Genomic DNA, 27,498 nt, shown 5'->3' with positions numbered 1-27,498 from the left:
TAATAACATGGCTATGTGGAAGATAATAACATGACTACGTGGAAGATAATAACATGACTACGTGGAAGATAATAACATGGCTACATGGAAGATAATAACATGGCTACGTGGAAGAGAATAACATGGCTACATGGAAACAATGACTACATGGAAGATAATAACATGGCTACATGGAAGAGAATAACATGGCAACATGGAAAATAATAACATGGCTACATGGAAGAGAATAACAAGGCTACGTGGAAGATAATGACATGGCTACGTGGAAGATAATAACATGGCTACATGGAAGAGAATAACATGGCTACATGGAAGATAATAACATGACTACATGGAAACAATGACTACATGGAAGATAATAACATGGTTACATGGAAGATAATAACATAGCTACATGGAAAATAATAACAACTACATGGAAGATAATATAACATGACTACGTGGAAGATAATAACATGGCTAAATGGAAACAATGACTACATGGAAGATAATAACATGGCTACATGGAAGATAATAACATGACTACATGGAAACAATGACTACATGGAAGATAATAACATTGCTAAGTGGAAGATATTAACATGACTACGTGGAAGATATTAACATGGCTACCTAGAAGATGATAAAATGGCTACGTGGATTATGATAACATGGCTACATGGAATATAATAACATGGCTACATGGAATATAATAACATGGCTACATGGAATATAATAACATGGCTACATGGAATATAATAACATGGCTACATGGAATATAATAACATGGCTACGCGGAAGAGAATAACATGGCTACATGGAAACAATGACTACGTGGAAGAAAATAACATGGCTACATGGAAGATAATAACATGGCTACATGGAATATAATAACATGGCTACATGGAATATAATAACATGGCTACGCGGAAGAGAATAACATGGCTACATGGAAACAATGACTACGTGGAAGAAAATAACATGGCTACATGGAAGATAATAACATGGCTACATGGAAACAATGACTACAAGGAAGATAATAACATGGCTACGTGGAAGATAATAACATGGCTACGTGGAAGATAATAACATGACTACGTGGAAGATAATGACATGGCTACGTGGAAGATAATAACATGGCTACGTGGAAAATAATAACATGACTACGTGGAAGATAATAACATGACTACGTGGAAGATAATAACATGGCTACGTGGAAGATAATAACATGACTACGTGGAAGATAACAACATGGCTACGTAGAAGATAATAACATGGCTACGTAGAAGATAATAACATGGCTACGTAGAAGATAATAACATGGCTACGTGGAAGATAATAACATGGCTACGTGGAAGATAATAACATGGCTACGTGGAAGATAATAACATGGCTACGTGGAAGATAATAACATGGCTACGTGGAAGATAATAACATGGCTACGTGGAAGATAATAACATGGCTACGTGGAAGATAATAACATGGCTACGTGGAAGATAATAACATGGCTACGTGGAAGATAATAACATGGCTACGTGGAAGATAATAACATGGCTACGTGGAAGATAATAACATGGCTACGTGGAAGATATTAACAAGGCTACGTGGAAGATATTAACATGGCTACATGGAAGATAATAACATGGCTACATGGAAGATAATAACATGGCAACCATGTCAACTTCCTCCACCAAGAATGTGTGTTGGGTGCGTTGATATCTTCAACTTTGTGCATCCCTGTGCTGCTTCTGTCCCGACCCGCTGATTTTGTGACCATAGTTGGTGCCCCCTCCACCCCCACCACTCTCTCTCTCTGACATCTTGTTCTCATTAGCAGATGTGTGTGGAGGGCGCAGGAACAGTAGTGCTCACGCTGCAACTCTTACTAGGCTGCTAATTTCACCCCTCTCCTTCACTTAACCCCCTCTATTCCACTAGCCCTCCTTTATTTGACTGTTCCCGCGCTTGGTCAAGTCTTTCTCTCCTTTCTTTTTCCTGTTTCTTTCAATACATCCCCTCTTCAACACCCCAAAGAAAGAAGGCATTTACAGATGACACAGAAATGCATGAAAGGAAATTCATCCAAATTAAAGTCCAATGTATAATTGAGGCTTTTGCTTGGGATGCCCGCAACATGTTGAAAACACATCATGGTTAGAAAATATGAGTGTGCACGTGGGTGAGCGCGACTGTAAGTATGTGAAAATATGAGTGTGCACGTGGGTGAGCGCGACTGTAAGTATGTGAAAATGTGAGGTGGAGAGAAAAAATGCCAATGACCATTAATTCTGAGTGATGGAGTTTGTGTGTACACCCTGTATAAATGTGTTGGTGGGAATGTTGGTCGAATATGCGCTTTTGAGAATATGAATGAATATACGAACGCATGAGAACAGCGCGCCATAGGAATATACGAGTAGAGCACAAAACGGCCATACAAGTATAACAACCAATTCCTTGAGATTACACTTGAACCAACAACTAATCAATAATATAAGGGAAAAGACTGAAATCCACAACAACAATTCAATCAAATCATATTTTGTTGACCAATAACTAATTGGAAGATGAGTTTGGCTGAATGTAAGAATAAAAGGATCTTCTGTATGAGCTTATTTGATTAAGGACAAGGCTGTATATCACAATGTTTACAGGATACCAAACAATAGATGTGGGCCAACAGTGCTGTGTGTCTGTGTGAGAGTGTACGCGTGAGAAAAACACAAACCAGCTCTCCCCCCTCAACACAAAAACAAATTCCTGTGCCCTTGAAAGCCTCAGAACCCACTCTCATAACAACCAGTGCAGGTGTCGATGCCCCTCTTCAGCATCACTGGACTCAATAGCATCTCCATTTACTCATCAGTCCGGTCTCATGTCCTGGGACCACTGATTACTAATAGTCTTAGTGTGGTGAGAAGATATAGGTGTACGTGGAGGGAACACTTACCCCATCCTGGAGGGAGCGCGCCGAGAGGGTCATTTTCCACAGCAGGAACACCAGACGACTGAGGGAGAGAGAGAGAGAGAGAATACGTTTCCAATTAGGACACTTTCCACCTTCTTCCACCTTTGTCTTCTTCTCACACTCGCTTCATGGCAGCGGCTCTGTGTGAAATTCTTCTGTCCGTCCACACAGCTCCCAACTCAGTTCTCACACTGGTGTGAGGTAGAAAAAAACTAAACATACAGGGGGAAAGAAAGAATGCAGCAAATGCCTCAAAAAGCACACAGTTTAACAGCCTGAGTCTGGTGGAGCAGGAGCAGGCAGAGGGGTACCCCAGAGAGGGGTACCCCAGAAGGCTGAGGTGGCCTCTCTCATGCAGCTGGAACAGGAGACTGACAGAGAGGCTCAGACGCAGCTCGTATGCCTTCCAAAAACGACACGCTCAGGATAGAAAAAACATGCTGTTCCAATGAGCTCACTGGCTGGCTTCAAGCCCCACCCTGTCTCCTGCCCCCCTGGCACCCCTCCCTACCCCACCCATCTGCAGAGGTCCTCCTCTTCTAGATGTGCTGTGAAAGTAAGCAGGGAGGCGCGATGTCTGAGCCAACTTAGAGAACATTCATCCATTTTCCAGACTGCCCACCCCCTCATGACAAAAGCACCTTTATTCACCCAGCCCTGGAACCAGTGTGGTTTATTCAGCCTGTGCATACAGAGAAAGAGAGAGTGTGTGTGTGCATGTGGCACTGTATGGAAAATGTGTATAGCAAATACTAATTGAATGAGAATGACCTTGTGTTTGAATACGTGTGTCTGTGTGTGTGTACATTTGCCGCCAAGTAGAAATGTAATTTTTAAGATGTTAGTTAGTGCCCATACTGTTGGATTCATGACTATGAGAGTTGTAGTTGTGGATGAAAAATTCCAGAGCAAATCTAATTCATTCATTCTCCTCACCTCAGAAGGTCTTCAATTTCTTCCTATAATGAAACAAAACGTACCTCACAGCAGCCCATGTGTCACTGAACACACAACTTCACCCAGCATTTCCCCAGAATATTCATACTGTGCCCATTCATGAGAATTAACTAGGGCCGGGACGGCAAGGAAACAAAACATGAAGCGGATTTAACTTCTTTGGGAAAACAGCACTAATGTTGGAAACAAACATCATTATGTTGCAGAGTATATGTGAGCGGAGATGGCGCGGAAAGAGGAGCGGCACAAGGAGTGGATCGTGCCAAATTTGATTGGAGCGCGGAGCGAGTTTCCCCAATGGCTGGAGAGTCGGCCTTCTCGCCCGCTCCAGCATGCATTTGCAGTCTACTTGTGTATTGCTTAGTGCTGGGCGATTAGTTATTTTTGAGGTTGATTCGGTTTCGGTTTGATTATTTATTTATTTATTTCATTATTATTTTATTTCTCTGATTTCAGTTAAAATTATTGGGTGGAATACACAGAATAAAACAATTAATCAAAGTCCCATGATGGTAGTGACTGCCCATTAATGCTTATCAATTATTAACCATGTATTCACATTAGTTTAACAAAATATTTTGGTTGTTTTGTATATTACATTTGTTTTATCTGATAACTTTATAATTTAATTCCAAGTCATAATCTCATCTCTATAGAGCTGCTGCTGACAAAATCACTATATTGTAGTTCTTCAAAGTAAATAAGGCATACTTTTATGCCTGCTGAATACCAACTATCAATCACTTAGATCATGTATTTTCAAGTAGATATCTAGCGAAGCAACTGGTGCTCTCTATATCCCCCCACGATCAGGCATTCTTCTGCCTCTTCTGTAGCAGGTGTAAAAGAAACACAGGACTAGTAGATGTGCAATGGATTATGGTCATTGCAGTTAATTACCACGTTCAATACACTAAACTATGGAGATTATTGGCCTCTTGTAAACTACAACTACAGTGCATTTGGAAAGTATTCAGACCTAGACTTTTTCCACATTTTATTACATTTACAGCCTTATTCTAAAATGGATTAAATAAAATAATGTCAACCTACACTCAATACCATAACATTTTTTGCTAATTAACAACAACAAAAAATGTAACACCTGTCTATATAAGGGCCTACAGTTGACAGTGCCTGTCAGAGCCAAACCGAGCTACGAGACAGGATTGTGTAAAGAAAAAATGTCTGCAGCATTGAAAGTCCCCAAGAACACAATGGTCTCCATCATTCTCAAATGGAAGAAGTTTGGAACCACCAAGACTCTTCCTAGAGCTGGCTGCCCGGCCAAACTGAGCAATCGGGGGAGAAGGGCCTTGGTCAGGGTGGTGACCAAGAACCCGATGGTCACTCTGACAGAGCTCCAGAGTACCTCTGTGGAGATGGGAGAACCTTCCAGAAGGAGAACATCCTCTGCAGCACACCACCAAATCAGGCCTTTATGGTAGAATGGCCAGATGGAAGCCACTCCTCAGTAAAAGGCGCATTACCCCACGCTTGGAGTTTGCCAAAATGCACTTAAAAGGACTGTCAGAACATGAGAAACAAGATTCTCTGGTCTGTTGAAACCAAGATTGAACTCTTTGACCTGAATACCAAGTGTCACATCTGGAGGAAACCTGGCACCATCCCTACGGTGAAGCATGGTGGCAGCATCATGCTGTGGGGATATTTTTTAGTGGCAGGGACTGGGAGACTAGTCAGGATGGAGGGAAAAAACTCCTCAAATACAGGTCTGCCGAGCTTGTAGCATCATACCCAATAAGACTTGAGGCTGTAATCGCTGCCAAAGGTGCTTCAACAAAGTACTGAGTAAAAGGGTCTGAATACTTATGTAAACGTGATATTTCTGGTTTTTATTTGTAATACATTTGGTAAAATTCTAAAAAAACAGTTTTTGCTTTGCCATTATGGGGTAATGTGTTGATTGATGGGGAGGGGCAATTTAATCCATTTTAGAATAAGGCTGTAACGTAACAAAATGTGGAAAACGTCAAGGGGTCTGAATACTTTCCGAATGCACTGTACCTACTACATTGCACAGTTCAGGATCGATCTGATTTATCTATCGCTAGAGAAACTGTGCAACATGCACTCTGAGTTCACAATGCAAAATTGATTTCAACGTTGATCAATTAGTTGTTTAAAAAAAAAAACATTTCGGATAATCGCTCAGCACTAGTGCTGCTTTAGCCTCTTGCTTTAGCTACTGTCATGGAGTTTGCTAAATCTTTTCAGAAAGAAACTGATAAAACACAGGTGCAAAAATCAAGGTGACTTACAAAGATGAGGAGGACCAAGAGTAAGAGGGAGTGCTGGGATGTAGTGTCTATGACTAAAATAATCATTGTGGAACCTGAAAAGACATGTATCCCAAAAGCATGGTGGTGTACTACGTGCACATGCTAACAGAAAGGAACGAGGTAGGTGGCTAGCTAAGTGTGTCACTGTAGCAAAGTATTTATTAACAAAAAAAATCTGATCTCTTAAAAGTTGAGTTCATTTTCATTTTATTATCTATACAATAGGCTATCATTGATTTTGGCCCAATAGGCCTGACATTTGACCTCATTTCAAGGAGCTTTCTGTTTTTATTGGGTTATTAGCCTAAAAACCTTGAAGCCTACCTATATAAAAAATATTTTAAAAACAACTCCGCATCCCTGCCCATCCTGGCCCGACGGGTGTTTAGCATCCCCAGTGGCTCTGCAAGCGCATAGAGGGTATTCTCCGCTACTGGACTGCTCTTCAGGCACCGTCACATGAGCCTGAAGCCACAGACTCTGGCCAAACTTGTGTTTCTAAAAGTGAATTCAAAAAAGCACTGTAGCCTAATAAAGGCACTTTTCATTTCATTTAGGGGTGATTTTTATTTAACTTGAAATAAAAGGCTAATAACATGTTACAAAAAGGTATTATTTAGACTGTCTTAATATAGCCTTCTCCTGGTCAACTTAGTTTTTATATGCTGTTTAATATGACATGTAGCCTTTTTGAAATGATGACCGCTTTTTACAGTCACCTTGTCATGTTGTTTATTCAAATACCAAAATGGTTTCGATACCAAATGGTCGGTCCAGGTAGTCACAAAAATAGATGGGTGTTGGTTAAATGCTGATTTTAAATGAATGGAGTGAATTTGGAGCGGCAGTTTATCCCTCTGCACAACTCCGTGAGCGATGAGCTGGATTTCTGACCGCTCAACTCACATACTCTGTTATGTTGTCATCCCATCTACAGTCACATTTATTTATTTTTCAAGCTATAGCACACACTATTCTACATACAGTAGGTTTTTAAAAGGACCAAAGACCAAAAACATGGTCTGCTTCATTTTTTCATTTTTTTTACTGGTAACATCACAGCCCTAGAATTCATCATGGAAACTTTGAGAAGAACGTAAGGAATAAGATGGTAAAGAGTGCGAAGGAAGAAGAGGACGCATATGGGGTTAAAGGGGAATGTGTGTATTCACTCAATCAACAGCCAATATATGTATGAGACCCACCCTTCTGTGTTTGTGACAACAACAAAAAAGACGACAAGAATGAAATGAAGACATTATCTCCTATGCCCTGAGAATTCAGTTCCAAGAGGGATAGAAAGAGCTAGAGAGTGAGAGAGGGAAAGAAGGAGGAAGAGACAGGGAAAACAAGAGCGGGGTCGTAAGAAATTGGTATAATAAAGTGAAAGCGCTAAAACACAAAATATGGCGATGGAGTGGTAAGTAGGTCATTTGAGTTGAGATATTATTTGTGATAAATGCACGCAAATAGCAAGACTCCTGCTATCCTACTTCAGGATCAGACAATTGCATAAAAAGGGGCAGTTATGAATGACTGAGTGGGAAAAGTCACATAGACCTACACTGCACTCTGGCATACATTGTAGTGTCTCTCTGATTTAGTAACTAATGTTAGCGCTATTAAAGATAGTTCACCCAAATGGTGCGAAACAAAGCGGAGTGATAGGAGGAGGACCCATAATAACATACAGTGACTAAAATACTAAAACTTGCTTTAACCAGGTTGTATAACAATGAGGTATCTTAGAAAGATGTACAATAATGTCTTAAGTAGGTAGTCAAGTACTGAGACAATGGTCCAGTTCCAGTGGTGTTACTGCATGTGTCCTTCTGTTAGTGAGAATGGACAGAGCAAATAAGAAGCAGGAGGGAGAAAAGGGGGGATTTTGGGAGGAGCCGGAAACAGCAGTTAATGACTCCGAGACTGCTCTCTCGGGAGTTCCTAATCAGCTGCAATTACTGGCCAAATGCGTACTCACACAAAACCCCAGTGTGTATGTGTTACTTATTCTACAGTGCCTTCAGAAAGTATTCATACCCCTTTTCCACATTTTGTTGTGTTACAGCCTGAATCGAAAATTGATTAAATAGATTATTTCCCTCACCCATACACACAATACCCCATAATGACAAAGTGAAAACATGTTTTTAGAAAATATAGCTAATTTATTGAAAATTAAATACAAAAATATCTTATATAAATAAGTATTCACACTCCTGAGTCAATACATGTTAGAATCACCTTTGGCAGAGATTTCAGCTGTCTTTCTGTATCTCGAAGAGCTTTACACACCAGGATTGTACAATATTTGCACATTATTCCATTTATTCATTTATTTTATTCACATTATTCCATTCCACTTCAAGCTCTATCAAGTTGGTTGTTGATCATTGCTAGATAGCCATTTTCAAGTCTTGCCATAGATTATTTTCATGTCGATTGAAGTCAAAACTGTAATTAGGCCACTTAGGAACCTTCACTGTTGTCTTGGTAAGCAACTCCAGTGTATTTGGCCTTGTGTGTTTAGGTTGGACAATAAAGGTGAATGTATCTCCTAGTGTATGTTTATAAAGCAGACCGAACCAGTGCTTTTCCCTCTAGGATTTTGCCAGTGCTTAACTCTATTCAGTTTCTTTTTTATCCCAAAAAAATCGACCTAGTCCTTGCCGATGACAAGAATACCCATAACTTGATGCAGCCACCACCATGCTTGAAAAGTTGTACTCAGTGATGTGTTGTGTAGGATTTGCCCCAAACATAACACTTTGTATTCAGGGAATAAAGTACATTTCTTTGCCACATTTTTTACAGTTTTACTTTAGTGCCTTACTACAAACAGGATGCATGTTTTGGAAAAGTTGTATTCTGTCATTTAGGTTAGTATTGTGGTGTAAATCAAATGTTGATCCATCCTCAGTTTTCTTATCCCAGCCATTAAACTCTGTTTTAAAGTCACCATTGGCCTCATGGTGAAGTTTCCTTTCTCTCGAGCAATTGAGTTAGGAAGGACATCTGTATTTTGTAGTGACTGGGTGTATTGATACACCATCCAAAGTCTAAATAATAATTTCACCATGATCAAAGGAGTATTCAATGTCATTTTTTTTTACCCATCTACCAATAGGTGCCTTTCTTTGCGAGGCATTAGAAAACCTCGCTGGTCTTTGTGGCTGAATCTGTGCTCAAAATTCACTGCTTGACTGAGGTACCTAATTGTATGTACGGTGTACAGAGACATACAAAAATATGTTAAACCCTGTTATTGAACACAGAGTCCATGCAACTTATGATGTGACTTGTTACGTACATGTATATTGACTAAAGACATTGCAGCTTTTCATTTTTAATTCATTTGAAAACATTTCTAAAAAAACATTATTCCACTTTGAAATGATGGGGCATTGTGTGTAGGCCAGTAACACAATATCTATTTAATCCATTTTAAAATTCAGGCTGTGACAGAACATTTTCAAAAAGTCACAGGGTGTGAATACTTTCTATATGCCCTGGGGTGTATTGTGTGCTGTGTCACAATTGTGTGTGTTTTTGTTTAACAAAACTGTGTGTGTGTGTGCGCACAACTGTGTGTGCTCACATAGCTGTAAGGTTGGAGTCAACCCCCAGGACGGAGGGGTGGTGTATGTTACCTCCCCAAGCTCCACTCACTTTCACACAGACCTGCCTAAAAATAACCAAACCATCAACAGAGGAGGCATTCCAAAACAGAACACGACTATCAGCACCAGTGTTTTCTCTGGTAATTGTAGTAGGGGGGGGGTTTGTAGATAAACTGAAAAGGCTGGCTCTGGTGACTTGCGTCGGTGAAACGTTTACTTAAGGGCCCTTCCCAACAATGCAGAGAAAAATAGAAAGATAATACCAGGAGGAATAAACACACAATGAGTAATAATAACTTGGCTATATACACGGGGTACCAGTACCGAGTTGATGTGCAGGGTTATGAAGTAATTGAGGTAGATACAGTATGTACATATAGGTAGAGGGTACAGTGACAGGATAGATAATAAGCAGTAGAAGCAGTGCATGTGATGAGCCAAAGGAGTTGGTGCAAAGGGGTGTCAGTACTGATAGTCCGGGTAGCTATTTGGCTAACTACTTATGGCTTGGGGGTACAAACTGTTCCGGGTCCTGTTAGTTCCACATTTTCTGCATCGGTACCACTTGCCTTGAGGTAGCAGAGAGAACAGTCTATGACTGGGGTGGCTGGAGTCTTTGAAAATTTTTAGGGCCTTCCTCTGACACCACCTGGTATAGAGGTCCAGTACGGCAGGGAGCTACAGGCCCAGTCATGTACTGGGCCGTACGCACTGCCCTCTGTAGCGCCATGCCATACCAAGCGGTGATGCAGCTAGCCAAGATGCTCTCAATGGTGCAGCTGTATTTTTTTGAGTGACCAAATCTTTTCTGCCTCCTGAGGGGGAAGAGTCGTTGTCGTGCCTTCACAACTGCAGTGTTTTTTTCTGCACAGAAAAGTCTTGAGGGCTGCATATGTCCAAAGAGTATGTAAATAAATATAAAATACACACATACGCACGCACAAAAGTTTGGGGTCACATAGAAATGTCCTTGTTTTTGAAAGAAAAGCTCAATTTTTTGTCCATTAAAATAGCATAAAATTGATCAGAAATAGACATTGTTAATGTTGTAAATGACTATTGTAGCTGGAAAGGATGATTCCATATATATATATGCACAACCGTTCAAAAGTTTGTGTGTGTATGTATGTATGTATGTATGTATGTATGTATGTATGTATGTATGTATATATATACACACACACACACACACACACACACACACATACATACATACATACATACATACATACATACATACATACATACATACATACATACATACGTTCAAAGGTTTTAAAACACCTACTCATTCAAGGGCTTTTCATGACAGTTCATCATTACTCTAAGGTCAGTCAATCCGGAACATTTCAAGAACTTTGAAAGTTTCTGTAAGTTCAGTCGCAAAAATCATCAAGCGCTACGATGAAACTGGCTCTCACCAGGACCGCCACAGGAAAGGAAGACCCGGAGTTACCTCTGCTGCAGAGGATAAGTTCATTAGAGTTACCAGCCTCAGACATTGCAGCCCAAATAAATGCTTTACAGAGTTCACGTAACAGACAAATCTCAACATCAACAGTTCAGAGGAGACTGTGTGAATCAGGCCTTCATGGTCGAAATGCTGCAAAGGAACCACTACTAAAGGACACCAATAAGAAGAAGAGACTTGCTTGGGCCAAGAAACACAAGCAATGGACATTAGACAGGTGGAAATGTGTCCTTTAGTCTGGAGTCCAAATTGGACATTTTTGGTTCCAAACGCTGTTTCTTTGTGAGACGCAGTGTAGGTGAACGGATGATGTCCACATGTGTGGATTTCCCACCGTAAAGCACGGAGGAGGTGTTGTGATGGTGTTTTGCCGGTGACACTGTCAGTGATTTATTTAGAATTCAAGGCACACTTAACCAGCATGGCTACCACAGCATTCTGCAGCGATACGCCATCCCATCTGGTTTGCGCTTAGTGGGACTATAATTTGTTTTTCAACAGGACAATGACCCAACTCACCTCCAGGCTGTGTAAGAGCTATTTTACCAAGAAGGAGAGTGATGGAGTGCTGCATAAGAGGACCTGGCCTCCACAATCCCCCGATCTCAACTCAAATTGAGATGGTTTGGGATGAGTCGGACCGCAGAGTGAAGGAAAAGCAGCCAGCAAGTGCTCAGCATTAGTGGGAACTCCTTCGAGACTGTTGGAAAAGCAATCCAGGTGAAGCTGGTTAAGAGAATGCCAAGAGTGTGAAAAGCAGTCATCAAGGCAAAGGGTGACTATTTGAAGAATCTGAAATCTAAAATATATTTTGATATGTTTAACACTTTTTTGGTTACTAAATGATTCCATGTGTAATTTCATAGCTTTGATATCTTCACTATTATTCTACAATGTAGAAATTAAGAAGAAAATTAAGAAAAACCCTTGAATGAGTAGGATTTTTAAGCTTTGAGAAAACTGTGATTTGTGTATGCGTGCCATTCAGAGGGTGAATGAGCAAGACAAAAGATTGAATTGACTTTGAACGGTTTATTGTAGCAGGTGCAAGGCATCGGTTTGTGTCAAGAACTGCAACACTGCTGTGTTTTACATGCTGAACAGTTTCCCGTGTGTATAAATAATAGTCCACCACACATAGGACATCCAGCCAACTTGACAATTGTGGGAAGCATTGGAGTCAGAATTGGCTAGCATCCCTGTGGAACACTTGACACCTTGGAGAGTTCATGTCCCAACGAAATGAGACTGCTCTGAGGGTAAAAGGTGGTAACGCAACTCGATATTAGGAAGGTGTTCTTAATATTTTGTAGACTGTATTTATACTCACAGTTCATTAGGTACACCACCATGTTCATGAAAATGGTTCGCTCCTACAGAAAGTGAGTCACGTGGCTGTGGCTTGCTATATAAAAGGCATCCCAGTTACTGCTCGATTGAACATTAGAATCGGAAAAACTAGCGACCTACGTGACTTTGAGCGTGGTATGTTTGTCAGTGCCACGCGCGCCGGTTCTAGTATCTCAGAAACTGTTGGCCTCCTGGGCTTTTCACATGCGACAGTGTCTATGGTTTACCAAGAATGATGCGACAAACAAAAAACATCCAGTCAGAGGCAGTCCTGTGGGCGAAAACAGCTCATTGATGAGAGGTCAAAAGAGAATTGTGCAAGCTAACAGGCGAGCCACAAACAGGCAAATAACGGCATCTCGGAAGGCACAACTCGTCAGTCCTTGTCACGAATGGGCTATTGTAGCAGAGGACCACACCGGGTCCTCTTTTCCAGGAGCTAAAAACAACAAGAAGCGGCTCCAGTGGACATGCGGTCACCAACACTTGACAATTGAGGAATGGAAAAACATTGCCTGGTCCGACGAATCCCAGTTCCTGTTGCGTCATGCTGATGGCAGAGTCCGGATTTGGCATAAGCAGCATGAGTCCATGGCCCCGTCCCTGCCTGGTGTCTATGGTTCAGGCTGCTGGTGGTGTAATGGTGTGGAGAATGTTTTCCTGGCATACGTTAGGTCCCTTGATATCAATTGAGCAAGGTTCCCATGCCCTGAAGAATTCAGGCTGTTCTGAAAGCAAAGCGGGTTCTGACCTGGTACTAGATGGGTGTACCTAATAATATCTCTTTTTTTTTCTTTCTTTAAAAAAAAAATTGGGGATGGAAAACCTTTCAGTGTAATCTTAAACGTCTAAAACCAGATTAAGTAAGTAGAAAAGATAACAGACCTATACATTTTTTTGTAAGATCATCTTTGAGAACTAACAATTATCAAAATCAAAAAAGGTAGACAGTCAGGGAGAATCTAACATTCTAAAAATTACACATTCATGAGTAATGTTTTGTTGGCAAAATGTGTAGAATTGCAGCATATTAGCTTTAAAACATTTTGTCACTGCGGCCAACAGGAGGGCCTCTAAATTGTGGGCTATTGGCCACGCCACACACACCACCTAAGCTCCATTTAGATTTTTTTTTAAACCTGTGACTGTATTGGTGTGTGTTGGACAATGTTAATTCCTAAGTGATGTTGATGCCAAGGAACTCGAAGCTCTCGACCCACTCCACTACAGCCATGTGGATGTGGGCGTGCTTGGCCCTCCTTTTCCTGTAGTCCACGATCAGCTCCTTTGTCTTATTGACGTTGAGGGAAAGGTTGTTGCCAGGTCACTGACCTCCTCCCTATAGGCTGTCTCATTGTCGTCGATGATCAAGCCTACCACCATCGTGTCATCAGTAAACTTAATGATGGTGTTAGCATCGTGGGTGAACAGGGAGTACAGGGGACTAAGCACACACCCGAGGGGCTCAGCCTTGCAGACACACTGTGTAGAATTGCAAGAAGTATATAATATTTGTGGGAAAATCACCCTTAACTTTTTAGGTATATCTGAGTTGACCTATTTGCTTATGGCTTTGCCTACACCTAGCAACTTGTTTTTAAAATTATATGAGCAAAATACATTCCACTTTATTTGGAACGGCCAGCCAGACAAAATGGAATGGGCCTATTTATATAATGAATATGAATTGGGAGGGCAGAAATGATTAAATATTAAAGCATTAGACCTCTCACTAAAGGCTTCAGTCAAACAAAAGTTCCACTTAAATCCAAAATGGTTCTCCAGCAGATTAGTAAGAATGTCTCACCCCATGTTCAAGAATGGCCTTTTTCTTGTTATCCAGATTACAACCTCTCACTTTCAGTTATTTGAAAATGAAATAATCTCCAAAATATGGCTATTTTTAAAACAAGTTAGTTGCAATTTCAGTTTAATCCACCAGAAAAGACAGAACAAACAAATATTATGGTTTAACTGAAATATAGTAATTTATAAAAAATAAAAATAAAATATTTATGGAAAAATATGTTTAATAAACAGTATAATTTTAGTGAATGATATCATAAATAGGGCTGGTGGAGTTATGTTACACATGCAGCTAACAAAAGTATATGGAAATGTCTGCTCTACCCAAAATTACAACAAACTAATTGCAGCATTACCGCAAAAGAGGCAAGTGGAAGGGGGAGAAAGTAAGAAACCTGTCTGTCAGCCCAGCTTTAAAGACATAAATTGGTTCAAGAAAATTGTGATAAATAATAAAAGTATACCAGTTTCATTTATGGACCAAACAATGTACAGCTGTGCCATATAGATTGCGAAATAGTTGGGAAGAGATTTTCGATGTATCGATTCTATGGCACATGGTTTATGAACTGACACACAAAATGATGCTGGATACAAACCTTAGAGTTTTTCAATTTAAATTATTTTACAAAATTCTTGCACCCAATAGAATGTTATATATATGGGGGATACAACCATACCAGCTCTGCAGATTTCGCTGCGAAGAGACAGAATCATTAGATCACTTGTTTTGGTACTGTCCATATGTAGCTTTTTTTTGTTCAGGAATGGTTAAAGAATTTAAACATTTACCTGGAGCTAATTCAGCAAATAGCACTGCTGGGTGATTTGAAAAGTAATTGTCAAACGATCAATAATATAATATTACTTTTAAAAATATATATATATTTTTTACAATCCCTAGAAACTATGAGAATAGAAAGGTTCAGAAGTTTTGTGAAATATCACAGCACAGTTGAAAAATATATGGCAAATAGAAATCAAAACTGGATGGTCTTTAGAGATAGATGGGAGGAGTTGAGGGTAGCTGAAGGATGGGACTAAAACAAACATAAATACAACTATTGTAAAATATACTTTGCCTGTAAAATGTATACAGTATATATATAAGATGGAAGTAGAAGCTGAAATGTTGTTGTCCATTAGTTTACTTCAATTAAGAGAGGGGTGGTAGGGTTAGGCAAATATAATAAAGGAACATTAAACATTTAAAAAATGTATATACTGTATATATATTTACCCAAAACATGGGGGGTTAGAAATGATGCTGACAATTACATTGAAACCACAATCAATCTGCAATGTTAAAGCTGATCTACCCACTAAATATTTTTTAAGTATATTATACTTTGCTCGGAACCTTGAGAGGAGCCTTGTGAAACTGCTCTAAGCCACTGGTTGATACTTGACTAGGGGAGGAGTGATGGCTGAGGAAGAAGAGTGAGACTTGACTAGGGGAGGAGTGAGGGCTGAGGAGGAAGGGTGAGACTTGACTAGGTGAGGGGTGAGGTCTGAGGAACAGGAATTATGAAGTTCCTAATATTTATTCTGAACCAGTGATTGTCATGCTGGCTCTCTGGGTCTCTCTCGAGGACGGTGCACTGTGTTTTGCACGCAGGTAGGTTTGGCTGCTACAGTGGCACAAAGAGATAAATCATCTTTAGATGGTCTATTTACTGAGAAAGAGTGAATGTGCATTGTCTGGTAGAACTATGATGTAAAAAAAAAAACTTTACTGAAAAACTTAAAACAAATAATAAATACATTTTTTTTAAAAAAATTTTATCATTGTGCAGCGGAAACACTGATCAGAAGCAGACATGCTATCCAGTTCTCAGAGACCCATTGTTACTCAGAATACATGAGGAGGTGGATGTTATTTTGAAAGAGACTGTGCTTGTCGAGCAGCCTGGGTGGGAGCAGGCAGGTTTTAATAGAACCCAATGACAGTGAGGCTCATTTCAGTAATTGTTTGTACCATGGAACGCCCATTTCAGATTCATTATTTTTATCTCAACGAACGCCCTTTTGTACCCTTGCGTTTTACCAAGAACGCTCTGCTGAGGGGAAGCTTTCAGAGGGCCACACCTAAAGGGACTAAAGAGGAAGTTCAGACAGTACAGTATTTCATGTTGAGTTTGAGTTACCTGGTAGAGGAACCTCTGGCTGAACTGGTGCATGGCCCCCTGGAGCTGGCTGCGTTGGGACTGCCACTGCTCATAGTTCCGGACTGATTCTTCCGTGGGCCGCTGCCACGTGGTGGTTCTGGTGTTGTGGTCCACATAGTAGAACCTGCCTCGCTGGTCCACACGCTTCTCCCAACTGGAGAGGGACAGACACGGAGAGAGAGGAGTGAGACTCATACGAATGTACAGACAGGACAGACAAGACAGACAGACATGGACACAGACAAGGCTGGATATGCAAACACAAGATTAAGATATGCATTATCCCACAGACACACACATAAAAACAACACATGAGCGCATTTCCAGCAAAGTGCAGCAGTGTTTTTTCAAGTGTGGAGGCTGCTGTTGCTATTCTCATATCTCTGACTCAACCAGAACAGAATTTGGAAGAGAAAACAGCAAAGAGTTCCATTTGCTAACACACACATCGCTCAGAACTCAAAAAGGAGAAATTCCTCAAAAAATTGCTTTGAGAGCTACAACATAAAATCCCTCCCTGTTCCCTGTGCTGCTGTTCCCTGTGCTGCTGTTCCCCTGAGAGAACAGGTCCTCTACAGAGCAGTACTATGGCTCCCCTATCCTTTTTTACGGTTATGACCGTCATTTTATTTTCATAACCATCGGTTACCGGGTTAAATGATAATTGTGCCAGCCTCTATCCTACAGAGGAGTACTATGGCTCGTACTATATCAAACAGAGCAGTACTACAGCTCCGATACAGTCTGTCCTTAGAGGGGGAACCTGAGAGCAGTTAAACCCAACACTGCTAGAGAAGAGCTCAGCCCAAGGCCCATTAATGCAGCCCCGCACCACACGCCTTTCATCTGAGCTGCACTACGATGGGCTGCAGCGGCATGCTAACTCAGACTAGATACGCAGCCAAAGAACTAAGCACCAAACCCTGCAGCTGTAAACAGAGCCAGCCCTGCCTCCAAGAGGCAAGACGCTAATGGAGCCTCAGGATGGGCTCAGTGTAGCGCTGCATACATCTGCTCCTTCTAAGAAAGGACTTTTGTTTTCCGGCCCGTTCCCTCCAGTGGAAAAAGTGAGATGGGGTGGGAGTGACCTTTCCCTCAAACACAGTGGAAGCGAAAATCAATAAATAATCACAGAAATAAAAAGGCAATAAAAGGCTTGGCTCTGGTAACCCCAAAAGAGAGAGCTGGGTTTCCGCAGCACACAGTGAGAAACACCACTGGACTCAAATAATCAGTGCCGGTGATTCAAAGCCTGTTAAAGAGATGAGAGATCACTAATGTATGGATGCCCAAACACATAAAACACACACTTACAAGACCTGACACGCATATACTGTAAGTAAAGGACACCTCTACTTGGATAGTATAGTCTAAGTTGGGGATTCTGCCACTCCACAGGGAATGTTCACAAGTCGGCAACATCTCCCCTCCACAGAGAGACATTCCCATCATGCACTGGGCTGGCTAACTGTGGTCACTTTTCTGATGGTAGGAGGAGGAGAGGTCAATGTGTGTAGGCCAGGGGTGGACAGTAATCTTGACTCAAGGGCCACACTGGGATTTCAACATTTTCCACCGACTGACCCAGGTGGAAGAGGTCTCTCCCAGGTGGTGGTCTTTGTGTTGTGGTCCACGTAGTACACCCTGCCATGGGGCAGGATTCGCTGCTCCCAGCTGACAGAGAGAGACAGCGAGACAGAGAAGGCATATTAGGTCATGTCTAGTTACAGGTGAGGAAAGAGAGATTGAACGTAACCCCAATCATCTGTCACACAAACACACACGCAAAATCTTACCCATTCGGTAGTGATTCTGGAACAGGCTCTGTAGCAGTAGATGGGTTGCTGCCGGCAGGGGGTGCCTCTGTAGGAGGGGGGAGGACTGTGCTGTCTGGCCCAGGAGAGGGGCTGCTGCTGGGAGCTGGGGACAGGACCGACGGGGAGGAGGGTGGGGGTGTGTGAGGAGCCAGACCACTCCGGCCATTCTCCAGCCCGTTGGCAGTCAGCTCAACTTTACCTGTGGGGTGGGTCGTTAAAGGAGTTGATTGATCCACACCGGAACAAAAAGCTACATATCATAATGATTAAAACACTTTGTATTTAGTATGGAAGTTCACAACTGATTTATGAAACTGTTCCAATTCCAGTGTCAAGTGAATGGAGAGTGACAGAAAAATGGTTTCTTGTCTCCAAGGTTATCGTACCTGCACTCCCAGGGCTGCTGTGGGAGTTCTTGGCCGAGCGGAGGTGACCAGAAGCCCCAGGACTCTGGTCCTCACTCAGCTCTCCGTTAGTCAGAGAGCCCCCCGGGGAAACCCCTCGCGAACCCCCTGCAGAGTGTCTGTGAGTCCTGACCAGAACGCAGACAGAAACAGGGGAGGGGTCAGGATCACTCACAACACACAAAATGACCCTTGAACTCTCAACTCACACTGTGTGACAATGAACAGAATATGAATGTGATGTAAACCAAAGCTACTTATGTAAATGCGCATTTCTACTGTAAAATATATAGAATTGGTTTGCAGTTGATTCTTTGGAGTGCTGCTTAGGAATGATGCAAACGACCAAGAAAATGTTAAAAAGCAGCCCAGCACAGCTCACACACAAGGCGCCGGGACACACATGCACAAAGAGGAGTCAGTGTGAGCTCCTTTTCCTCTCAAAATATACTAATCTTCCTGAAGCTAAATACAGCTTTTCTTCCATACAATGAAAATGTTGCAGAAAATGTCGGTTTTTACCCCCCAGACATTGGAATTCTGAGTACAAAATTTGATTACAAAAAAAATTGCAATGGAAACTTTATTAGAAAGCTTCTGAAACTGTCTTTGCAGAAAATTTTTAAAAAATCACCAACTACCTATACTAAAAGAGGGACAGAGAAACAGCCGTTTGGAAAAGGACAGGAGAAAATATTAACTTTGAGCACCCGACACTGGGGCATGGTTCTCGTCATGGATAATGCAGAAGCAACAAAAGAACACGACATAGAAAACTCTGCACTCCTGTCTCTTCCTTCCTCCATCTACACCACCCTTTCTACTGCTCCCCTCTTTAGGGGGCAGATGGATGGAGCCGTTGAATGCGGGTTCGAGAAAAAAAGAAAGAAAAAAAGGTCCAGAGCAGTGCCCTCTAATGTTTTCAGGGAAATACCATAAAATACAATCTGTGCTTTGTAGTAGAGCAGACTATTGTCTAACACGTGGGCACGCTCCCTATCTGAACCTTATCATTGACTTGATTAGGGCATCTCTGTGTTGGATCACTACACTGACCATTACCCTCAAAGAAGTATATTTGTGTTTTAAGTTAGACTTCTGAGAGTTTGTGTGTGTGAGTGAGTGCATGTGTGTATGTGTGAGAGGGTAGAGAAACAGTGAGTCTCTGTACATCTAAGTTGTGAAACGAATCTATATGACCATGTGTGTGAAAGTGTTTGTTCATACAGTATGTACTCTGTAGGGGTATGAATACAACAAAGTATAAATAGTATAGAGGTCAATTAAAATGTGTATGTTTCCTGATCACCTGCCGTGGGGGCCGCTGGCTGTACTGGGGGTTTCTTCACTCTGGGTCCTGCGTAGGTTTTGTCTGTCCGACTGCAGCATCTCTGTACAAACAGGACAGACAAAGGACACACCATCGATATAATTCAAACTTCATAACATACCATCCAATATCTAAAGAGGAAATCACACCAGATCAAAATTCCAGAACCCCCCGGGTCATGAAACGACTGTTACTGTTTCACAGAGACACATTTCCACTGCAATAGAATGTGGTCATGAAACGACTGTTACTGTTTCACAGAGACACATTTCCACTGCTATAGAATGTGGTCATGAAACGACTGTTAATGTTTCACAGAGACACATTTCCACTGCTATCAAATGTGGTCTGTGACTGTATGAGTCTATATGTCCATTCCTCCCCTGACTGAAACCCTAGCCATATAACATGCTTTTCATTATAAAAACAGGGCCACTCATAAGGAGTGGGGCACGGGCGGCAGTAACTAATCGCCAAGAAAAAAAATACAGTCTAACACCGGCTCCTGAAGCTCGACAGCTTCAATACTTTGTGTTTACAGATAACTCAGATCCTACCTTAACATGTAATCATTGAGAAAAACAAGCCTGTGTGTCTGTCCAGGGATTGCCACTGTTTCACCCATCTGAAAAGGCCTTGTGAAAGGCCATATCGGTCTAGTTGGGGAGAAACCATTGTGTCATATTGCTCTGAATGCATCATCCAATAATAACAGAGCTCGTCTAGTCTAGCTGTTGTCCGCATATACCGCCTGAGAGACATGAGACATACTTTTGTCCATGTAGTGTATGTGGACACCTGCTGGCCGAACATCTCATTCCAAAATCACGGGCATGAGTTGGACCCCCCTTTTGCTGCTATAATAGCCTCCACCCTTCTGGGAAAACTTTCCACTAGATGTTGGAACATTGCTGCAGGGACTTGCTTCCATTCAGCCACAACAGCATTAGTGAGGTTGGACACTAATGTTTGGCGATTAGGCCTGGCTCGTAGTCAGCATTCCAATTCATCCCAAAGGTCTTCGATCGGGTTGAGGTCAGGGTGCTGTGAAGGCCAGTCAAGTTCTTCAACACTGAAATCGACAAACCATTTCTGTATGGACCTCTCTTTATGCATGGGGGCATTGTCATGCTGAAACAGGAAAGGGCCTTCTCCAAACTGTGGAAACAAAGTTGGAAGCACAGAATAGTCTAGAATGTCATGTATGCTGTAGCGTTAAGATTTCCCTTCACTGGAACTAAGGGCCCTAGCCTGAACCATGAAAAACAGCCCCAGACCATTATACAGCCTCCACCAAACTTTACCGTTGGCACTACGCATTCGGGCAGGTAGCGTTCTCCTGGCATCCGCCAAACCCAGATTCGTCCGTCTGACTGCCAGATGGTGAAGCTTGATTCATCACTCCAGAGAACTCGTTTCCACTGCTCCAGATTCCAATGGCGGCGAGCTTTACACCACTCCAGCCGACACTTGACATTGCGCATGGTGATCTTAGGCTTGTGTGCGGCTGCTCGTCCATGGAAACCCATTTCATGAAGCTCCCGATGAACAATGATTGTGCTGACGTTGCTTCCAGAGGCAGTTTGGAACTTGGTAGTGAGGGTTGCAACGGAGGACAGATGATTTTTATGCGCTTCAGCAGGCGTCGGTCCCATTCTGTGAGCTTGTGTGGCCTACCACGTCACGGCTGAACCATTGAAGTTCCTAGACGTTTCCACTTCACAATAACAGCACTTATAGTTGACCGGGGCAGCTCTAGCAGGGCATTAATTTGGCAAATCGACTTGTTGGAAAGGGTGGCATCCTATGACAGTGCCACATTGAAAGTCACAGAGCTCTTCAGTAAGGCCATTCTACTGCCAATGTTTGTCTATGGAGATTGCATGGCTGTATGCGCAATATTATATACCTGTCAGCAAAGGGTGTGGCTGAAATAGCCAAATCCGCTCATTTGAAGGGGTGTCCACATACATATACAAAAGTATGTATGTTTGTTTGTGTTGCCTTAGATAACTTTACGGAGACGGAGGAAAAGTTGGAATGTGGTTAAAGGGTCGACCATCTGCTGGTGAATACTGCTTATTGAAATTCTCCCAAAAGTCAATGTTTCAACTAATTGAGCCAAAGCCTCTTGGATTTCATGTGCTCCCCTAAAAAACTATCCTCAGCAGCCAGCCTCCCCACCAACTCCAATAAAGTTTATTTTGTTTGCTGTTTGGCATTGGCAATATTTCCATTTCACAGCTCACAATTATTCTGAACATATATACTCTGATGATGTTGTGTGCGCACTGGACATAAGAGTGCATGTATATATATATATATATATATATATATATATATATATATATATACACACGCACTCTTATGTCCAGTGTGCACACAACATCATCAGAGTATATAAAACTTATTTGGGATAGGGGGACAGCATTTTCACTTTTGAATGAAAAGCGTGCCCAGAGTGAACTGCCTCCTACTCAGACCCAGATGCTAATATATGCATATTATTATTAGTATTGGATATAAAACACCCTGCCGTTTCTAAAACTGTTTGAATGATGTCTGTGAGTATAACAGAACTCATTTTTGAACTCATCTCTATCGAATACACAGTGGGATACGGGTTATTTTGCACTTCCTAAGGCTTCCACTAGATGTCAACCGTCTTTAGAACTTTGTTTCAGGCTTCTCATGTGAAGGGGGGCCGGATGCGAGCTGTTTGACTAAGGGGTCTGCCTGCAGCCTTGTTCTCAGTCACACGCTTTCACATGAGAGCGACCTGCGTTCCATGGCTTTTCTAAAGACAATGGAATTCTCCGGTTGGAACATTATTGAACTTTTATGAAAAGAACATCCTAAAGATTGATTCTATACTTAGTTTGAGAAGTTTCTTCGACCTGTAATATAACTTTTTGAAAGTTTAGTCTGACTGGACCAGATCGCGCTTTTGGATTTGTTTACCAAACGCCCTAACAAAAGAAGCTATTGGACATAAATGATGGACATTATCAAACAAAACAAGCATTTATTGTGGAACTGCGATTCCTGTGAGTGCATTCTGATGAAGATCATCAAAAGGTAAGTGAATATTTATAATGCTATTTATGAATCATGTTGACTACCCAACATGGCGGATTTGGGCTCTGAAACGCAGTTCTCAGATTATGCTTTTTCCGTCAAGTTTTTAAAAAATCTGACGCAGCGGTTGCATTAAGGAGAAGTGTATCTAAAGTTCCATGCATAACACTTTATCAAGTATTTCTGTGAATGCATGTGGCTCTCTGCAATATCACTGCATGTTTTGGAACTACTGAATGTAACACGCCAATGTAAAATGCGATTTTTGGATATAAATATGAACTTTACCGAACAAAACATACATGTATTGTGTAACATGAAGTCCTATGAGTGTCATCTGATGAAGATCATCAAAGGTTAGTGATTAATTTTATCTCTATTTGTGCATTTGGGTTTTTCTGTGAGTTGGTGGTGACCTAACATAACCGTTTGTGGAGCTTTCGCTGTAAAGCATTTTTGAAATCAGACACTGTGGCTGGATTAACCTGTTGCGACACAAGGGTGCAGTATTTTCATTTTTGGAGAAAAAAAACGTTCCCGTTTTGAACGGGATATTTTGTCAGGAAAAGATGCTAGAATATGCATATAATTGACAGCTTTGGATAGAAAACACTAACGTTTCCAAAACTGTAAAGATATTGTCTATGAGTATAACAGAACTGATGTTGCAGGTGAAAGCCTGAGAAAAATCCAATCCGGAAGTGTTCCAATGAGTCCCTATTGAGCTGTGCATGTGCCATCACCATCAACCAGCTTACGCTTTCTACGTATTCCCCAAGGTGTCTACAGCATTGTGACGTAGTTTTACGCATTTATGTTGAAGAATAGCCGTAGGCGGCTACATTGCGTAAGTGGTCACCTGATGACTCCCAGGGTGACTCTCGCGTAAAATACAGAGGTAGCCATTACTCCAATCGGTCCTACTGAAAAACTAATTGTCTCGACAGATATATTATCGAATAGATATTAGAAAAACACGTTGAGGATTGATTATAAACAACGTTTGCCATGTTTCTGTCGATATTATGGAGCTAATTTGGAATATTTTGGGCCGTTTTCGTAACTGCAATTTCCGGGCGATTTCTCAGCCAAACGTGAAGAACAAACGGAGCTATTTCGCCTACAAAAATAATATTTTGGGAAAAAATGAACTTTGGCTATCTACCTGGGAGTCTCGTGAGTGAAAACATCTGAAGCTCATCAAAGGTAAACAATTTAATTTGATTGCTTTTCTGATTTCCGTGACCAAGTTACCTGCTGCTAGCTGGACAAAATGCTATGCTAGGCTATCGATAAACTTACACAAATGCTTGTCTAGCTTTGGCTGTAAAGCATATTTTGAAAATCTGAGATGACAGGGTGATTAACAAAAGGCTAAGCTGTGTCTCAATATATTTCATTTGTGATTTTCATGAATAGGAATATTTTCTAGGGATATTTATGTCCGTTGCGTTATGCTAATTAGTTTCAGGCGATGATTACGCTCCCGCATGCGGGATGGGGAGTCAGTAAAGGTTTTAATGAGAATGTTATCTTTAAAAAGGTGCCTAATACTTGTAGGTTTGAGAAATTTGATTTGAGATCTCTGTTGATTTGTATTTGGCGCCCTGCAATTTCATTGGCTGTTGGCGAGGGGTTCCCCAGTCCTAGACAGGTTAAGAACAAATTCTTATTTACAATGGACGGCCTACCCCGGCCAAACCTGGACAACACTGGGCCAATTGTGAGCCGCCCCGTGGGACTCCCAATCACAGCCGGATGTGATTCAGCCTGGTGTTTCCATTATATATAGTGGGATCCAAAATGATTGACACCCTTGATAAAGATGAGAAAAAATGAAAATAAATAATTAAAATACTGAGCTATATTGTATAAAAAAACATTTTCTGGGGGATATTACTAATACAATTGCTCAGAGAAAGATTTTAACAATTAATTTTCCTAAATAAGGTAAGGGTCAAAATTGACACCCTTGTTTTCAATACCTCACCTTGTGAGGATTAATGACACTGACCATTTAAAGACAATATGTATATATTAAGAGTTGGAGAACACATTTGGAGGGATCTTAGACTATTACCCCATACATGAAAATCGAGCTCTTTGGCCATGCACACCAGCAGAACACATGAGCAGAAAATAACCCCATATCTACTTTAAAATGTGGTGGTGGATCTTTGATGTTATGGGGCTATTTTGCTTCCACTGATCCTGTGTCCCTTGTTTTGGTCAACGGCATCATGAACTTTACCCAGTACCGGGACATTTTAGCCATAAAACCTTGTTACCTCTACCAGGAGGCTGAAACTTGGCCGCAAGTGAATCTTCATGCAAGGCAATAGCCCCAAGGACACTTCAAAATCCAGAAAGAAATAGTTAATTGGCCACAAAAATCAACATTTTGCAATGGCCATCTCAGTCGCCGAACTTGAACCCCATTGAAAACATGTGGTTTGAATTGAAGAGGGCAGTCCAAAAGTGCAGATGATGGATATCAAGGATCTGGAAGGGTTCTGTATGGAGGAATGGTCCAAGATCCCTCCCAACGTGTTCTCCAACTCATTAAACAGTTTAGAAAAAGGTTCAGTGCCATTATCCTCATAAGGTGAGGAATTGAAAGGTATTGGTGTCATTGATTTTGACCCCAAACTTTGAGAGAAAAAAGTATTACCTGTTAAACAAATTCTCTTTCTCTGAGCAATTGTATTAGTATAAAATATAGTATAATAGTATAATGTCTCAATATTCAGGCAACTGCCAAAATAATGGAAACACTTAAGTAAATGAGGGTTACAAAGTGTTTTGAAAGAGTGGTTACTGAGTCTTAAAATGTATGAGTGGTTCTGGACCAGTTCCAACTGACATTTTGGTGTTCAGTGTATTCGGAAAGTATTCAGACAACTTGACTTTATCCACATTTTGTTACATTACAGCCTTATTCTAAAACGTATTACATTCCCACTCATCAATCTACACACAATATCCCATAAGGATGAAACAAAAACAGGTTTTTACACATTTCTGCTGAAAAACTGAAATCACATTTACATAAGATTTCAGACCCTTTACTCAGTACTTTGTTGAAGCACCTTTGGCAGCGATTACAGTCCAGGTCTTCTTGGGTGTGATACTACAAAGCTTGGCACAAATGTATTTGGGGAGTTTCTCCCATTCTTTTCTGCAGATCCTCTCAAGCTCTGTCAGGTTGGATGGGGAGTGTAACTGCACATCTATTTTCAGGTCTCTCCAGAGATGTTTGATCGGGTTCAAGTCCGGGCTCTGGCTGGGCCACTCAAGGACATTCAGACACTCGTCCTGATGCCACTCCTGCATTGTCTTGGGTGTGTGCTTAAGTTTGTTGTCCTGTTGAAAGGTGAACCTTCGCCACAGTTTGGAGGTACGGCGCACTCTGGAGCAGGTTTTCATCAAGGATCTCTCTGTACATTGCTCCGTTCACTTTTCCCTCGATCCTGACTAGTCTCCCAGTCCCTGCCGCTGAAAAACATCCCCACAGCATGATGCTGCCACCACCATGCTTTACCATAGGGACGGTGCCAGGTTTCCTCCAGACGTGACGCTTGGTATTCAGGCCAAAGAGTTCAATCTTGGTTTTATCAGACCAGAGAATCTTGTTTCTCATGGTCTGAGAGTCCTTTAGGTGCCTTTTGACAAACTCCAAGTGGGCTGTCATGTGCCTTTACTGAGGAGTGATGTGTGTCTGGCCACACTACCATGAAGGCCTGATTGGTGAAGCACTTGCAGAGATGGTTGTCCCTCTGGAAGATTCTCCCATCTCCACAGAGGAACTCTGGGGCTCTGTCAGAGTGACCATCGAGTTCTAAGACCCTTCTCCCCCGATTGCTCAGGTTGGCCAGGCAGCCAGCTCTAGGAAGAGTATTGGGGGTTCCAAACTTCTTTCATTTAAGAATGAGAGTCCAATGTGTTCTTGGGGACCTTCAATGCTGCACAAATGTTTAGGTACCCTTCCCCAGATCTGTACCTCGACACAATCCTGTCTCCGCGCTATATGGACAATTCCTTCAACCTCAGGGCTTGATTTTTACTCTGACAGGCACCATCAACTGTTGGACCTTATATAGACAGATGTGTGCCTTTCCAAATCATGTCCAATCAATTGAATTTACCACAGGTAGACACCAATCAAGATGTAGAAACAGCTCAAGGATCAGCAATGGAAACAGGATGCACCTGAGCCCAATTTTGAGTCTCATAGCAAAGGGTCTGAA

The 27,498-nt window shown here is 41.6% G+C and overlaps 1 protein-coding gene across 5 annotated transcripts in view; it reads right to left on the bottom strand.

Moving 5' to 3' along the window:
• LOC109867081 (NEDD4-like E3 ubiquitin-protein ligase WWP2) overlaps window positions 1-27,498 on the bottom strand; it is a 43,894-nt gene that overhangs the window by 10,681 nt on the left and 5,715 nt on the right. For 3 of the 5 annotated variants that reach the window (XM_020455995.2, XM_020455997.2, XM_031801389.1), the window contains exons 6-11: window positions 20,153-20,243; window positions 18,826-18,971; window positions 18,419-18,638; window positions 18,207-18,296; window positions 16,602-16,776; window positions 2,930-2,987 (exon numbers count right to left, since the gene is read on the bottom strand). In XM_020455995.2, coding sequence (XP_020311584.1) covers window positions 2,930-2,987; window positions 16,602-16,776; window positions 18,207-18,296; window positions 18,419-18,638; window positions 18,826-18,971; window positions 20,153-20,243 — 780 coding nt within the window. The remainder of the gene's footprint in view (window positions 1-2,929; window positions 2,988-16,601; window positions 16,777-18,206; window positions 18,297-18,418; window positions 18,639-18,825; window positions 18,972-20,152; window positions 20,244-27,498) is intronic. The other 2 variants (XM_031801391.1, XM_020455996.2) reach the window with 1 other exon arrangement.

Source organism: Oncorhynchus kisutch, linkage group LG22, assembly GCF_002021735.2.
Source record: "Oncorhynchus kisutch isolate 150728-3 linkage group LG22, Okis_V2, whole genome shotgun sequence".
NCBI lineage: Eukaryota > Metazoa > Chordata > Actinopteri > Salmoniformes > Salmonidae > Oncorhynchus > Oncorhynchus kisutch.
The sequence above is the reverse complement of the archived record's forward strand: the minus strand, read 5'-3'. Positions and strand labels throughout refer to the sequence as shown.